The sequence below is a fragment of the Periophthalmus magnuspinnatus genome, chromosome 2 (assembly GCF_009829125.3).
Source record: "Periophthalmus magnuspinnatus isolate fPerMag1 chromosome 2, fPerMag1.2.pri, whole genome shotgun sequence".
NCBI classification, from domain to species: domain Eukaryota; kingdom Metazoa; phylum Chordata; class Actinopteri; order Gobiiformes; family Gobiidae; genus Periophthalmus; species Periophthalmus magnuspinnatus.
Window position 1 is genome coordinate 17,289,641 of NC_047127.1, and position 15,637 is coordinate 17,305,277.

At 39.9% G+C, this 15,637-nt stretch overlaps 1 protein-coding gene across 2 annotated transcripts; it reads left to right on the forward strand.

The window, feature by feature from the left end:
• The first annotated feature begins 267 nt into the window (after nucleotides 1-267).
• Nucleotides 268-6,885, forward strand: lig4 (ligase IV, DNA, ATP-dependent). Of its 2 annotated transcripts, XM_055227812.1 has the most exons (4): nucleotides 271-367; nucleotides 883-982; nucleotides 1,811-3,897; nucleotides 4,531-6,154. In XM_055227812.1, exons 3-4 carry the CDS (start codon nucleotides 1,820-1,822, stop codon nucleotides 5,192-5,194), a joined length of 2,742 nt encoding a protein of 913 aa, XP_055083787.1. In that variant the 5' UTR covers nucleotides 271-367; nucleotides 883-982; nucleotides 1,811-1,819; the 3' UTR covers nucleotides 5,195-6,154. The 2 variants fall into 2 exon arrangements, with proteins under 2 accessions (XP_033837878.2, XP_055083787.1); XM_033981987.2 differs by lacking the exon at nucleotides 883-982 and having other exon boundaries at nucleotides 268-367; nucleotides 4,531-6,885.
• Nucleotides 6,886-15,637: the final 8,752 nt, after the last annotated feature.

The following is a 15,637-nucleotide window of genomic DNA, read 5'->3' on the forward strand; positions in this document are numbered from 1 at the left end:
AGCTTTGTTTTATCTGTATAGAGACGACATAAACACATGTATACTGAAAATACATTACACTGAAAATACTGAAACTACATGACACTGGAAATACTGAAAATACATGACACTGAAAAACATCTCCATTGTGTGTATTGTCCCTAATATTAGTACAATTGTTTACCTGTCATTTGTGATTAAAAACGCTGTTGTTTGTCGTTTTTTTGTTTTTTGTTTTTTTTTTTTTTTGGCGGGATGAAAACAGCGCGGAACATAAATACAGAGTTTGTTGTGTCCGGGGGAAGCATTTGACTGCGGCACATCACAACTCTGCTGTTTGAAACATGAACGAGTCTAATTTCAGCTTTTAAAGACGATTTTTAAAAAGGTAAGGCTTTAAACTGACTATTTAAGATATATTTAGTATGTTCACTCTGATATCAACACATAAATGTACATCTGGAGTCAAATTAGCGCCATTTTAGACCAATTTTACAGATCCCACTTCCTGTAATGATAAAAAGTACATCACCAATGTTTTTCTTTTACTCAAATAAAAATACATTATTATTATTATTATTATTATCATCAACCCAAAATCACTGATTTCGCCCATGCATTCATCGTTGCGGAAGCAATAGTCCCTACGCCTTGTATGGGCTCGGGCCTAATTAAAGCCGCAAGCGGCATCGATACCTTACATTCAGGAATGGCAGGACTGACTAAGCCTACATTTTCCCCAGTAGCCTATAATCAAAAAAAAAAAAAATTAAAAGTGGAAATGCTTTTTAGTCTTTGAAATAATGTCCCTAAAAAGAAAATAGAAGAAAAACACATTTATTTACTGTGTCAAAAACAAGAATATATTTGTTCTCAGTGCATCAGATGTATCTTTTTAAACAGACCAGTGAGTTGGAAAATAGAAAAGTGGAAATGGGATAGCAATTATCATCATCATCATCATCATCATCATCATCATCATCATCAACATCTCAGATAAACGGTTTGTCATACTTTTCACTTTTTTGTAAAATTAAGTGTTAACATTACTCCCTTCATTTAATGAATTTAATTACAGTTAGCTGTTCACTTGCTGTAGATTTAAATTCATGAAAACTGGGGACTTGTTTTAACAGCAGGACAAACTAATTCTTATGTATTCCTAAATACTAGTCTAGTGTAAAAGATTAAAGGGCCTGTACCAGATTTTCCCAATTATTTTAGCAAAATGTGTTTTGTCCCAGACTTATCATTCAATATATGAAAGTTGGAACAATGTTTTTTAGGGTTAATATTTGTTGGGTGCCCATTTCCTTTGCACTATTGGAGAATTTTATTTTATTTTTTTAGCTATATGATACGATTTAAGCCATACGAGTTATTTAAGAATTTAATAATTAATAACTTCCATGACTCATTACAGATACAAACTAAGTATTAACTTTATTTATTGCAGCTCTTTTTCTTTCTTTCTTTTTTTTAAATTTTTTTTTTTAACAACATTGTAGGTTTCGATTAAATCAGTGGTTTAAGCCACTGGCATGAATAGTTTCAATGCTTCAATATCAAACTTCAAAATATGCTATCGTGACAAGTCTACCCATTATATTATACAAGTAGCTCTTAAGCTCAAAATAAGTCCACTGTGTACTGTCTGAATCTCATTATGAGACAGTGCTTATAAACTCATTGTGGTGAATAATTAGGATGTTTTGAATGCACAAGGTAAGTGACGAATAGCTTTGGACCACTGCGAATATTTAAAATGAACTAGTTCCTTAAATTCAGGTACAGCGCCTTACTGCATTACTGTGCTTTTTTGTTGTTGCAGGTGTTTAAAATGGAGGGCCCATCCAACAGCGTTGCTTCCTCTTCCTCTTCGGCCCAGCCCTCTGTGGCTGCTCAGGTCCCGTTTCTTCACCTCTGCAACACTTTAGAGAGGATCCAAAAAGCAAAAACACGCTTGGAAAAGTCTAAAATCCTGGGAGACTTCATCAAAACATGGCGAACGTTTCATGCGGTTTTACACAAAGATAATCCCAAAACCACAGACTCTTTTTACCCAGCGATGCGTTTGATTGTTCCCACATTCGAAAGGGAGCGGATGGCATACGGGATCAAAGAAAACATGCTTGCTAAGCTATACATTGACGTTTTGGGACTACCTAAAAACGGGCCTGAAGCAAATAAACTTTTAAACTACCGTGCACCAACCACTACGCAAGGAGAGGCTGGAGATTTTGCTGGAATGGCCTTCTTTGTTTTGAAAAAGCGCTGCACCGCACATGGCAAGCTTACCATTAAAGAAGTCAATGATTTTCTAGATTCGGTGGCAATCAACAATGCAAATAAGAAGAAGGACTTGGTTAGGCAAAGTTTACTGCATTTAATTACACAAAGTTCTGCGCTCGAGCAAAAGTGGTTGATTCGAATGATTTTGAAAGACATGAAAATTAGTATTAGTAAAGAAACTGTGCTACAAGTGTTCCACCCAGATGCAGCAGAGCTTTATAACGTCAACACAGATTTAAATAAAGTTTGTCAACAGCTCCACAACCCTGTGGTGTCACTAAGTGAAGTTTCAATCGGACTATTTTCTGCATTTAAGCCAATGTTAGCCGCTGTTGCTAACCTTTGTAACATAGAAAAGCAAATGAGCAACAGTCCGTTTTACATTGAGACTAAACTCGATGGAGAGCGCATCCAGCTGCACAAAGACGGCGACGTGTACAAGTATTTCAGCCGCAATGCTTTTGAATACACACAGCAGTTTGGAGGTTCGCCACTAGAGGGCTCCCTCACTCCTTACATTCACAACGTTTTCAAGAGCAACGTCGTGAACTGCATTTTAGACGGCGAAATGATGGCTTACAACCCGACTACAGAAACATTTATGCAAAAAGGAAGCAAGTTTGATATCAAGAAGCTCATGGGCGACTCCGAGCTGCAGACGTGTTTCTGTGTCTTTGATGTTTTGTTGGTGAATAATCAGAAGCTCGGGAAGGAGCCATTAAAAAAGCGATATGAGATTTTGCAGACAGTTTTCACGCCGGTCAAAGGATGGATTCACATTGTGCATAAAGCAGAAGTGAAAAGCACCAAAGAGGTTATAAATGCTTTGAATGATGCAATAGACGGGAGAGAAGAGGGAATCATGGTCAAAGATCCAATGTCCATTTACAAACCGGACAAACGAGGAGAGGGCTGGCTTAAAATTAAGCCCGAGTATGTTGATGGTTTGATGGATGAGCTGGACTTGCTCATAGTCGGAGGTTATTGGGGTAAAGGCAGACGAGCAGGTATGATGTCACACTTTTTGTGCGCTGTAGCAGAGGCCCCAAAACCAGGAGAAACCAAACCTTCTGTTTTCCATACGCTTTGCCGAATTGGATCTGGCTACACCATGCAAGAGCTGTATGATTTGGGTCTGAAATTAGCCAAATATTGGAAAGTTTACCGGAAAAACGACCCACCGGCATCCATTCTATGTGCAACCGAAAAGCCGGAAGTCTATATTGAACCGTGCAACTCCGTGATCATCCAAGTCAAAGCTGCAGAGATTGTGAGCAGCGACATGTATATGACAAATTGTACTCTACGTTTTCCAAGAATTGAGAAAATTCGAGATGACAAAGAGTGGCACCAGTGCACAACTTTGGCGGAGCTGGATCAGTTCCGGACCAAAGCGTCCGGGAAGCTTGCATCGCGACATCTGAGCCTGGAAGACAGAGCACCACAGAAGAAGAAGAGGAAAGTCCCAGTGAAGCCCAAGAAATTGGTGGGAGTCATTGATCATTTCAAACCACAGGATCTGAGCGGAATCCAGAAGGAGACGGACATGTTTGAAGATGTGGAGTTCTGTGTCATAAATGGGATTGAGGAGCACTCCAAAGCTGAGCTGGAGAGGGGAGTGGCGAGGTACACAGTAAAAGCATTTCAAAATACCATTACCAATACCAATCTGTGCATCATTTGATGTTTTGTCCTTCAAATTCTAAATCAGATGTTATTTGCCAACAGTTACTCCTACTTGAGTAGTAGTTTCCCCTAAATACTTTTTCACTTTTTTTTTTCTTTTCTTTTCTTGGACCACTACTTTGTGCTTCTATTTGAGTAATATTTTTTTTTTTTAAATAATGGTACTTGAGTATATTAAGTCTCAGCTAAAGCTACAGTGTGTAACTTTGTGGAGATGGGACATCAGCTGCATGATTCCATGGAGAGAAAAAGTTAAAACCATACTCTGGAACATTCTCCAAGGAAAAAGTTTCATGCCATACTGTGGAATATTATAGCAAAAGGAACATTTCCTTGAAAACAAGCAGAAGTCCTTCTTCCAGAAGTAAAAGTCAGGTTAGGTTAAGTCAGTAAGGACACATGATTTCGAAGCATTTCAGTGCAATACACACAACTAAAATGGATATATATATATATATATATATATATATATATATATATATATATGCTTTTATTTGAGTCTTTTTTTGGTTAAAAGTTACATATTATGGGTTTAAATCTTGATTCTAACATTAACCTTTTCTTCTCATTCAGTTGTGGCGCTATCGTGGTGCAAAACCCGGGGCCAGACACATACTGTGTCGTGGTGGGCTCTGAGAACACGCGCGTGAAAAACCTCATTGCATCCAACAAACATGACATTGTCCGGGCAACCTGGCTGCTCGAGTGTCTGCACAGGAAGGAGGTGGTGCCATGGCAACCGCGTCACATGGTCAGCATGACCCCATCCACCCGGGAGTACTTCGCCAAACAATATGACCAATATGGTGACAGCTACAGCATGGATACCGATGTGGAGCAACTGAAGGAAGTGTTTGGCAGAATTACGTCCACTGCTTTTGATTTGGACGTAGCTCAGGTGGAGGAGAGATATGGCTGGGAGGACTTGGTGACCAGTATGTTTCGACCTTTCACAGTTTACATGGACTGTTTTAAAGACATCAGTGAGTCGCTTGAGCCGAAAGCAGGGACGTGTTTGGACATTCGCAGGCTGGAATTTGAGTATCACGGGGGGAGAGTGGAGCCGAGGTTAGCAGAGGGAGTGACACATGTGGTCGTAGAGTCTGAGGATTTGATTCTAGAGCTGAGAATGCTGCGGAGAACATTTAGGAAGAAGTTTAAAATCGTGAGAGAATCCTGGATCACAGACTCTATCAGTGCAGGGTTTGTGTTGGACGACCATGACTACCTGATTTAAATATGTGTTTGCTGATATAATATAAGCAACTAGTGTAATTACAATAGTAACATTTCAAACTTGATTTTAATACTAAAGAACAGACTTGATTTTCAAGTCAGTAAACATCAGGTACAGTGCCTTTAAATATTTATCATGTTTTCCAAAACAAATCACAAAACTAAAGTATGTTAAATATCTCCTGAATTTCTTTTTCTGAATCTGAATTCTAAAATCAAAATCTGAATAAATGATGCTGCAAATTCTCAATATTAATAGTAAAGACTATTTTTAACATTGTATTTTTGTCAATGTTAGTTTAAGCAACATATTATTAAAACACACTTAAAGGTTCAGTTTCTGGAGGGGGCATGTCACCTGCATGATTTCATGAAACTAGAAAAGTTAAAACCATACTTTGGAACATTCTCTGTGGAGATAGACACATTTTATGCCATACTGTGGAATATTATAGTCTAAGGAACAACATTTTCATGCAAACAAGCAGGAGGAGATGCAGGTTTTTCTATGTTTTTCAGTGCAAAACTTTTATTTTGGTCTATTCTTTGGTAAAAAGGTTACTTGTGACTTTAAATGTTCATATCAATAAAACAAATCACAATTTCAAAATCTGAATAATTATTGCTACAGATTCTCAAACAGGGACATTTTTGTGTTTGCCACTGTACTGTTTAAATATATGCAAAATTATTCCTATAAATGTATTAATTTTCAACAAAAGTATGCATTCTAATGTAAATGTAATATTTAATAAAGAAATAATCATAAATCTGTTATACTTGTGTAGGCTCCTAGCCAATTGTTATGACCATTTTGTCTGTTAAAGCTCCTCTGTTGTGCAAAAATGACTCTTGTAGCTTTAAGTAATGTTATAATGCTGTTCCCTCCTCAAAAAGACACCGGGAGTTGTTTTGTTTCATTCACACATATTTGAGTAACACTTTAGTTAGTCTGTCTAGATCTCCAAAGCTCAAAATGCTCCACCTTCTGATGTCATTAAGTGGTTGTTTTTAAGGCAGTTCCAGAGCTGAAATGATCCAAATGATTCTACTGAAGGTATATGGAGTTTAAAAACACAGTTTAGCACTTCCTGTATTACCACAAGATGGAACAGAGTGTTTTCTGTTTAAGAAAATAACTAAATCTGTAGGGTTTGTGTGTTAAACATGTGAATGAAACTAAACTTCAGACAACATTATAACATAGATCAGAAAACTGCATAATATGGGACCTCAAAGAGGTTTTAATACATTTTAAAAAGTCTGTATGTTTTGCTAATCTTAGACATATTTAAAGGGTTGTTGCTTTAAAATAGTTGATGTTTTTATAATTAATCATATATTTTAAGAGTTATTAAGAATTTCTGGATTTCATATGACTAATGTTTTTTGTGGTTACCGTTTGAGATGGCTGTTTTTGTTTCTCCTGTATTCAATTAATACTATACTGTGTAAATGTGTTTATGGGTACTTTTGTGGTACTTTTGGGGGTGTAACGCCTTTTTCTGTCCTGTGGTTTGACATGCCTTTGTAGCAAAATACAAAAAATATTTTCAAAAAGAAATCAGTTCTACAACAATCGTAAGGAAGCATTTCACAAGCATTATGTTGTTTTTTGTGTAACCCCGCTGGACACTCACACAAATGTGCCATGTTAAAAAATAAATAAATAAAATTCTAATAAACAAGCTCATATGTTTGTAGTTCTAGTTTAATTATTATGTGACTAAATAAGACCCCTTATTATTATTATCTGATTTATGTTATAATGGTGTTTTTCTCATCAAACATTTTCTGTATTTAGATTGAGTTCTTCTCTCACACAGAAAACACCTTCAAATGTTCACTGGAATCATTTGGATGATTTCAGTCCAGGGATTGCCAATTTCTACTGAATTTTAAAGCTACAACTTCATGACATCACAAGGTGGAACGGAGTGTTTTGACTTTGGAGATGTAGACAGTATGTGTTACTCAAACGTGTGAATGAAACAAAACGCAACTCCAAGTCTGATTTGAAAAGGTAACAACATTGAAACATGACTTAAAACTCACAAGAGTCAGTTTTGCTTAAGATAGGACCCTTAAAAAAACAAAACAAAAAACATTTTAACAGAACACAACCATCACACCGCAGGACACCACACATACAGCATCACACCACAGACACCACACGCAGCTGTCACACCACAGGACCGCACACACAGACGTCACACTGCAGGACACCACACACCGCTACACACGGCTGTTACACCGCATGACACCATACACAGCCATCACACCGCAGAACACCACACATACAGCCGTCACACGACATGACACCACAAACAGCTGTCACACAGAGCCATCACACCACAGGACACCACACAGCCATCACACCGCAGGACAGCCCACATAGCTGTCACACTACAGGACGTCACACACACAGACGTCACACTGCAGGACACCACACACCGCTGTCACACCACAGGACACCACACACAGCCGTCACACCGTAGGACACCACACACAGCTGTGACACTGCAGGACACCACACACACAGCCGTCACACCCCAGGATACCACACACTGCCGTCACACTCCAGGACACCACGTCACACCACAGGACACCATAAACACAGCCGTCCCCCCACAGGGCGCCACACACTGCTGTCACACCTCACATAGGTACCAAACAGCAGGAAATCACACACAGCTGTCACATTGCAGTACACCACACACAGCCATCACACTGCATGACACCACACACAGCCATCACACTGCAGGACACCACACACAGCCATCACATTGCAGGACACCACACACAGCCGTCACACCACTGAACACCACACACATCTGTCACACCGCAGGACACCATACAAAACACTGTCATACCGCAGGACACTACACACATCAATCACACTGCAGGACACCCCACACAGCAGTCACACTACAGGACACCACACACACAGCTGTCACACACCGCAGCACACTGCACACGGCTGTTACACCGCAGGACACCATACACAACTGTCACACCGCAGGACACCACACATACAGCTGTCACACGACATGACACCACAAACAGCTGTCACACGGAGCCATCACACCACAGGACACCACACAGCTGTCACACTACGGGACACCACACACAGCCGTCACACCGCAAGGCACCACACAGCTGACACACTGCAGAACACCACACACACAGCTGTCACACTGCAGGACACCACACACAACCATCACACTGCAGGACACCAAACACAGGTGTCAAACCGCAGGACACTATCACGCTGCAAGACACCGCACACACAGCCATCACACCGCAGGACACCACACACAGCTGCCACACCGCAGGACACCACACAAAGCCATCACACTGCAGTACACCCCACACATAGCCGTCACACCGCAGGGTACCACACATAGCCGTCACACCGCAGGGCACCACACATAACTGTCACACCGCAGGACACCACACACAGCCATCACACCGCAGGATACCACACACAACCGTCACACTCCAGGACACCACACATAGCTGTCACACCGCAGGACACCATACACAGTCGTCACACCGCAAGGCACTATACATAGCTATCAAACTGCAGGAAATCACACACAGCTGTCACACTGCAGGACACCACACACAGCCGTCACATGCATGACACCACACACAGCCATCACATCGCAGGACACCACACACAGCTGTCACACTGCAGGACACCAGACACACAGCCGTCACAACATAAAACACCACACACAGCCGTTCCACTGCACAAACAAACACAGACACACACATAAACACACATACACACATATAATAGTGGTGGTAGTAGTCGTAGTAGTAATAATAGTAATAGTAGCAGTAGCGGTATTATTAGTAGTAGAAGTAGTGTTGGTGGTAGTACTAGTTGTAGTAGTAGCAGTAGTAGTCATAGCAGTAGTAGTTTTGGTGGTGGTACTAGTAGTATTAGTAGTAGTGGTGGTGATGTTAGTAGTAATAGTAAAAGTAGTAGTAGTAGTATTTGTGGTGGTAGTAGTAGTTGTAGCAGTAGTAGAAATAGGATGGAAGAGAGTCCTGATTTAGTTCAGATTTAGTCCTTCTTTAGTCCTGGTTTAGTCCTTCTTTAGTCCTGGTTTAGTCCCAATATAGTCCTGGTTTAGTCCTTCTTTTGTCCAGGTTTAGTCCCGGTTTAGTTCTAGTTTAGTCCTGGTATAGTCCTCCTTTAGTCATATTTTAGTCCTTCTTTAGTCCTGGTTCTGTTCCATTTTAGTCCTGGTTTAGTCCTGGTTAGGTCTTGGTTCAGTCCTTCTTTAGCCCTGGTTTAGTCCTTCTTTAATCCTGGTTTAATCTCGGTTTAATTCTGGTTTAGTCCTGGTTTATTCCTTCTATAGTCCTGGCTTAGTCCCAGTTTAGTCCTGCTTTAGTCCTTCTTTTGTCCAGTTTTAGTCCTAGTATAGTCCTGGTTCATTGCTGGTTTAGTCCTTCTTTAGTCCTGGTTCTGTCCCATTTTAGTCCCTGTTTATTCCTGGTTAGGTCTCGGTTCAGTCCTTCTTTAGCCCTTTTGTAGTCCTTCTGTAGTCCTGGTTTAGTCTCAGTTCAGCCCTGCTTTAATACTGCTTTAGTCCTGGTTTAGACCTTCTATTGTTCTGGTTCAGTTCCGGTTTAGTCCTGGTTTAGTTCTGGTTCAGTCCTACATTAGTCTTTTTTTAGTCCTTCTTTAGTCCTGGTTTCGGATGGTTTAGTCTTCCTTTAGTTCTGGTTAAGACCTCTTTGGTCCAATTTTAGTCTCGGTTTAGTCCTGGTTTAGGCCTCGTTTAGTTCTGGTTTAGTCCTTCTTTAGTCCTGGTTTATTCCAAGTTTAGTCCTTCTTTAGTCCTGGCTTAGTCCATCTTTAGTCCCAGTTTAGTCCCGGTTTAGTCCTTCTTTAGTTCCAGTTTAGTCCTGGTTTAGTCCCCATTTTCGTCCTGGTTTAGTCCTTCTTTAATACTGGATTAGTTTTTCTTCAGTCCTGGTTTAATCCTGGTTTCGTCCCGGTTTAGTCCTGGTTCAGTCCTTTAGTCCTGGATTTGTCCTTCTTTAGTCCTTGTTTATTCCTGGTTTAGTGCTTGTTTAGTCTAGCTTTAGTCTTGCTTTAGTCCAATGTAGTCCCTGTTTAGTCATTTTTTACTTCTGGTTTAGTTCTTCTTTAGTCCTGCTTTAGTCTTGTTTTATTCCTGGTTAAATCCTGATTTACTCCGTCTTTAGTCTCGGTTTAACCCCTTTTTAGTCCTTGTTTAGCCCTGGTTAAATCCATTTTCAGTCCTGGTTTAGTCCCAGTTTTTGCCCTATTTTAGTCTTTCTTTAGTCCATGTTTAGTCCTGGTTTATTCCTTCTTTAGTTCTGGTTTAGTTCTTCTTCAAACCTGGTTTAGTCCTGGTTTAGTCCCGGTTTAGTCCTGGTTCAATCCTTCTTTAGTCCTTGTTTGTCCTTCTTAAGTCTTGGTTTAGACCTTGTTTTTTCCTGGTTTAGTGCTTGTTCAGTCTTGCTTTAGTCCTGCTTTAGTCCCTGTTTAGTCCTTTTTAAGTCGTGGTTTAGTTCTTCTTTAGTCCTTATTTTGTCCTTGTTTAGTCCATGTTTAGTCCTGGTTTAGTCTTTCTTCAAACATGGTTTAGTCCTGGTTTAGTCCCGGTTCAGTCCTTCTTTAGTCCTGGATTTGTCCTTCTTTAGTCTTGGTTTAGTCCTTATTTATTCCTGGTTTAGTCCTTCTTTAGTCCTGGTTTATACCTGGTTTGGACCTGTCTTAGTCCTTATTTATTCCTGGTTTAATCCTTCTTTAGTCCTGCTTTAGTTCTTGTTTGGTCCTTCTTCAGTCTTGGTTTAGTCCCAGTTTAATCCCTTTTGGTCCTGGTTTATCCCTGGTTTATTTGTTCTTTAGTCCGTACTTAGTCCTGGTTTATTTCATGTTTAGTCCTGGTTTAGTCCTTGTTTATTCCTGGTTTAGTGCTCATTCAGTCTTGCTTTTGTCCTGCTTTAGTCCCAGTGTCCCCTTTTCCCCTGTCCTAGTCCTTTTTTACTCCTGGTTTAGTTCTTTAGTCCTAGTTCTGTCTCATTTTAGTCCCGGTTTGGTCCTTCTTTATGCCTGGTGTAGTACTTCTCTAGTTCTTTTTTGGTCCTTCTTCAGTCTTGGTTTAGTCCTGGTTTACTCTTTTTTTTTAGCCCTGGTTTATTTGTTCTTTAGTCCTGATTAAATCCTTCTTCAATCCTGGTCGGCTTTATCCTTTTTTAGTCCTGGTTTAGCCCTGGTTTATTTGTTCTTTAGTTCTTACTTAGTCCTGTTTAAGTCCTTCTTTAATCCTGGTCGGTTCTGTCCTAATTTAGTCCCAGTTTACTCCTTCTTTAGTCCAGGTTTATTCCTGATTTAGTCTTTCTTTTGTCCTAGGTTAGTCCCGGTTTAGTCCTGGTTTAGTACTGGTTTAGTCCTGGTTTAGACCTTCTTTAGTCCTTATTTAGTCCTGGTTTAGCCTTATTTTATTCCTGGTTAAATCCTGATTTACTCCTTCTTTCCTCTTGGTTTAATCCCATTTCAGTGCTGTTTAGTCCTGGTTAAATCCATTTTCAGTCCTGGTTTAGTCCTTCTTAAGTCCTGGTTTAGTCCTTCTTTGGTCTTGGTTTAGTCCTGGTTTAGTGCCCGTTTAGTCCTGGTTTAGTCCTGGTTTAGTGCTTCTTCAATCATGGTTTAGTCCTAGTTTAATCCTGGTTTAGTCTGGGTTTAGTCCTTTTATTCCTGATTTAGTCCTTCTTTAGTACATCTTTAGTTCTTCTTCTGGTTTAGTTCTTCTTTTGTTCTGGTTTAGCCCTGGTTAAGTCCTGGTTTAGTTCTGATTTAGTCCTTCTTTATTCTTGGTTTAGTCTTAGTTCAGTCCTTCTTTAGTCCTGGTTTAGTCATTCTTTAGTCCTGGTTTAGTCTTTAGTTCTGGTTTAGTGCTTCTTTATTCCTGGTTTGGTCTTGTTTTTGTCTTCATTTAGTCCCATTTCAGTCCTGGTTTAGTCCTTCTTTAGTCCTGGTTTATTCCTTCTTTTGTCCAGTTTTTCATCCTGGTTTAGTCCTGGTTTAGTCACAGTGTAGTCTTTCTTTCGTCCTGGTTCATTCCTCGCTTAGTGCTTCTTTAGTCTTGGTTTATTCCTTCTTTACCCCTGGTATAGTTCATCTTTATTCCTGGTTTAGTCCTTTAGTCCAGGTTTAGTCCTGGTTTATTCCTTTGTTAGTCCTGGTATAACCCATCTTTATTTCTGGTTTAGTCCTTCTTTAATCTTGGTTAAGTCCTGGTTTAGTGCCTGTTTAGTCCTGGTTCAGTCCTTCTTTAGTCTTTCTTTAATCCTGGTTGAGTCCAGGTTTAGTCCTTCTTTAGTACTGATTTAGTCCTGGTTTAGTGCCTGTTTAGTTCTGGTTTAGTCCTAGTTCAATCCTTGTTTAGTCTTTAGTTCCGGTTTAGTCCTTCTTCAGTCCTGGTTTAGTCCTCATTTAGTCCTTCTTTAGTCCTGGTTTAGTCCTTCTTTGGTCCTGGTTTAGACCCGATTTACTCCTTCTTTAGTCCTGGTTTAGTCCCTGTTTAGTCTTTCTTTAGTCCTGGTTTAGTCCTTCTTTACTCCCGGCTTAGGTCTGGTTTAGTTCCGGTTTAGTCCTTCTTTAGTCCTGTTTTAGTCCTTCTTTTGTCCTGGTTTAGTCATTTTTTAGTCCTGGTTTAATCCCAGTTTAGTCCTTCTTTAGTCTTGGTTTAGTCTTTCTTTAGTCTTGTTTTAGTCCTTCTTTAGTCTTTATTTAGTCCTGGTTTTGTCTTGATTTAGTCCTGGTTTAGTGCCCGTTTAGTCCTGATTTAGTCATTCTTTAGTCCTGGTTTTGTGCTTCTTTATTCCTGGTTTAGTCTTTCTTTTGTCCTGGTTTAGTGGCATTTTAGCCCTGGTTTAGTACTGGTTTATTCCCGTTTTTATCCTGGTTTAGTCCAGGTTTTGTCCTGGTTTAGTCCTGGTCTAGTCGTGCTTTAGTCCTGGTTTATTCCTGGTTTCGTCGCAGAGTAGTCTTTCTTTAGTCCTGGTTCATTCCTCGCTGTTAGTGTCTTGGTTTATTCCTTCTTTAGTCTTGGTTTAGTCCTTCTTTAGTCCTGATTTAGTCCTTCTTTATACCTGGTTCAGTCCCATTTTAGTCCTTCTTTTGTCCTGTTTAATCCTGGTTTAGTCCCAGTTTAGTCCTTCTTTAGTCCTTCTTTAGTCCTGGTTTAGTACTTATTTAGTCCAGGTTTAGTCCTTCTTTACTCCTGTTTCAATCCTGTTTCAATACCGTTTTAATCTGTTTTTCGTCCCGGTTCAGTCCTTCTTTAGTCTCGGTTTAGTCCTGGTTTAGCCCTTGTTTAGCCCGTGTTTAGCCCTTCTTTCGTCCCAGTTTAGCCATGGTTTAGTCCTTGCTTATCCCTTTTTTAGTCTTTCTTTTCTCTTGGTTTAGTCTTGGTTCAGTCCTGGATTAGTTCTGGTTTAGTCCTGGTTTAGTCCTTCTTTAGTCCTGGTTTAGTCATTTTTTAGTCCTGGTTTAATCCCAGTTTAGTCCTTCTTTAGTCTTGGTTTAGTCTTTCTTTAGTCTTGTTTTAGTCCTTCTTTAGTCTTTATTTAGTCCTGGTTTTGTCTTGATTTAGTCCTGGTTTAGTGCCCGTTTAGTCCTGATTTAGTCATTCTTTAGTCCTGGTTTTGTGCTTCTTTATTCCTGGTTTAGTCTTTCTTTTGTCCTGGTTTAGTGGCATTTTAGCCCTGGTTTAGTACTGGTTTATTCCCGTTTTTATCCTGGTTTAGTCCAGGTTTTGTCCTGGTTTAGTCCTGGTCTAGTCGTGCTTTAGTCCTGGTTTATTCCTGGTTTCGTCGCAGAGTAGTCTTTCTTTAGTCCTGGTTCATTCCTCGCTGTTAGTGTCTTGGTTTATTCCTTCTTTAGTCTTGGTTTAGTCCTTCTTTAGTCCTGATTTAGTCCTTCTTTATACCTGGTTCAGTCCCATTTTAGTCCTTCTTTTGTCCTGTTTAATCCTGGTTTAGTCCCAGTTTAGTCCTTCTTTAGTCCTTCTTTAGTCCTGGTTTAGTACTTATTTAGTCTCGGTTTAGTCCTGGTTTAGCCCTTGTTTAGCCCGTGTTTAGCCCTTCTTTCGTCCCGGTTTAGCCATGGTTTAGTCCTTGTTTATCCCTTTTTTAGTCTTTCTTTTCTCTTGGTTTAGTCTTGGTTCAGTCCTGGATTAGTTCTGGTTTAGTCCTGGTTTAGTCCTTCTTTAGTCCTGGTTCAGTACTGATTTAGTCCCAGTTTAGTTCCAGGTTAGTCATGGTTTAGTCATGGTTTAGTCCTTCTTTAGTCCTGGTTCAGTCCCGGTTTAGTCCTGGTTTAGTCCTTCTTTAGTCCTGGTTTAGTCCTGGTTTAGCCCTGGTTTAGTCCTGTTTTAGTCCTAGTTTAGTTCTGGTTTAGTGCCTGTTTAGTCCTGGTTTAGTCTCGGTTTAGTCCTTCTTTATTCCTGGTTTAATACTTTGTTTGTCCTGTTTTAATCCTTCTTTTGTCCTGGTTTAGTCATTTTTTAGTCCTGGTTTAGTCTTGGTTTAGTCCTTCTTTATTCCTGGTTTAGACCTTCTTTAGTCATTCTTTAGTCCTGGTTTAGTCCTGTTTTAGGCCTTCTTTAGTCTTGATTTATTCCTTCTTTAGTCTTGGTTTAGTCCTTCTTTATACCTGGTTCAGTTCCATTTTAGTCCTTCTTTTGTCCTGGTTTAGTCCCACTTTAGTCCTTCATTAGTCCTGATTTAGTTCTGGTTGAATCCTTCTTTAGTCCTGATTTAGTCCTGGTTTAATCCTTCTTTAGTCCTGGTTTAGTCCCGGTTTGGTTTTTCGTTATTCCTGGTTTAATCTTTTATTCCCTGTTTAGTCCTTATTTAGTCCTGATTTATTTCTTCTTTTGTCCTGGTTTAGTACTGGTTTAGTCCTTATTTAGTCCGGGTTTAGTCCTTCTATACTCCTGGTTCAATCCTGTTTCAATACCGTTTTAATATGTTTTTTGTCCCGGTTCAGTCCTTCTTTAGTCTCGGTTTAATCCTGATTTAGTCCTTCTTTAGTCTTACTTTAGTCCTGGTTTAGCCCTTGTTTAGCCCTTCTTTCGTCCCGGTTTAGTCATGGTTTAGTCCTTGTTTATCCCTTTTTTAGTCCTTCTTTTGTCCTGGTTTAGTCTTGGTTCAGTCCTGGATTAGTTCTGGTTTAGTCCTGGTTTAGTCCTGGTTTAGTCCTTCTTTCGTCCTGGTTTAGTACTGATTTAGTCCCAGTTTAGTTCCGAGTTAGTCATGGTTTAGTCATGGTTTAGTCCTGGTTCAGTCCTGGTTTAGTCCCGGTTCAGTCCTTCTTTAGTCTCAGTTTAGTCCTGGTTTAGTCTTTCTTTAATCCTGGTTTTATCCTGGATTAGTCCTTCTTTAGTCT

Coding starts and splice junctions, on each gene's coding strand:
- lig4 (XM_033981987.2), top strand. CDS start 1,820: ATGGAGGGCCCATCCAACAGCGTTGCTTCCTCTTCCTCTTCGGCCCAG. Junction 3,898..4,530: donor CTGGAGAGGGGAGTGGCGAG/GTACACAGTAAA, acceptor CTTCTCATTCAG/TTGTGGCGCTATCGTGGTGC.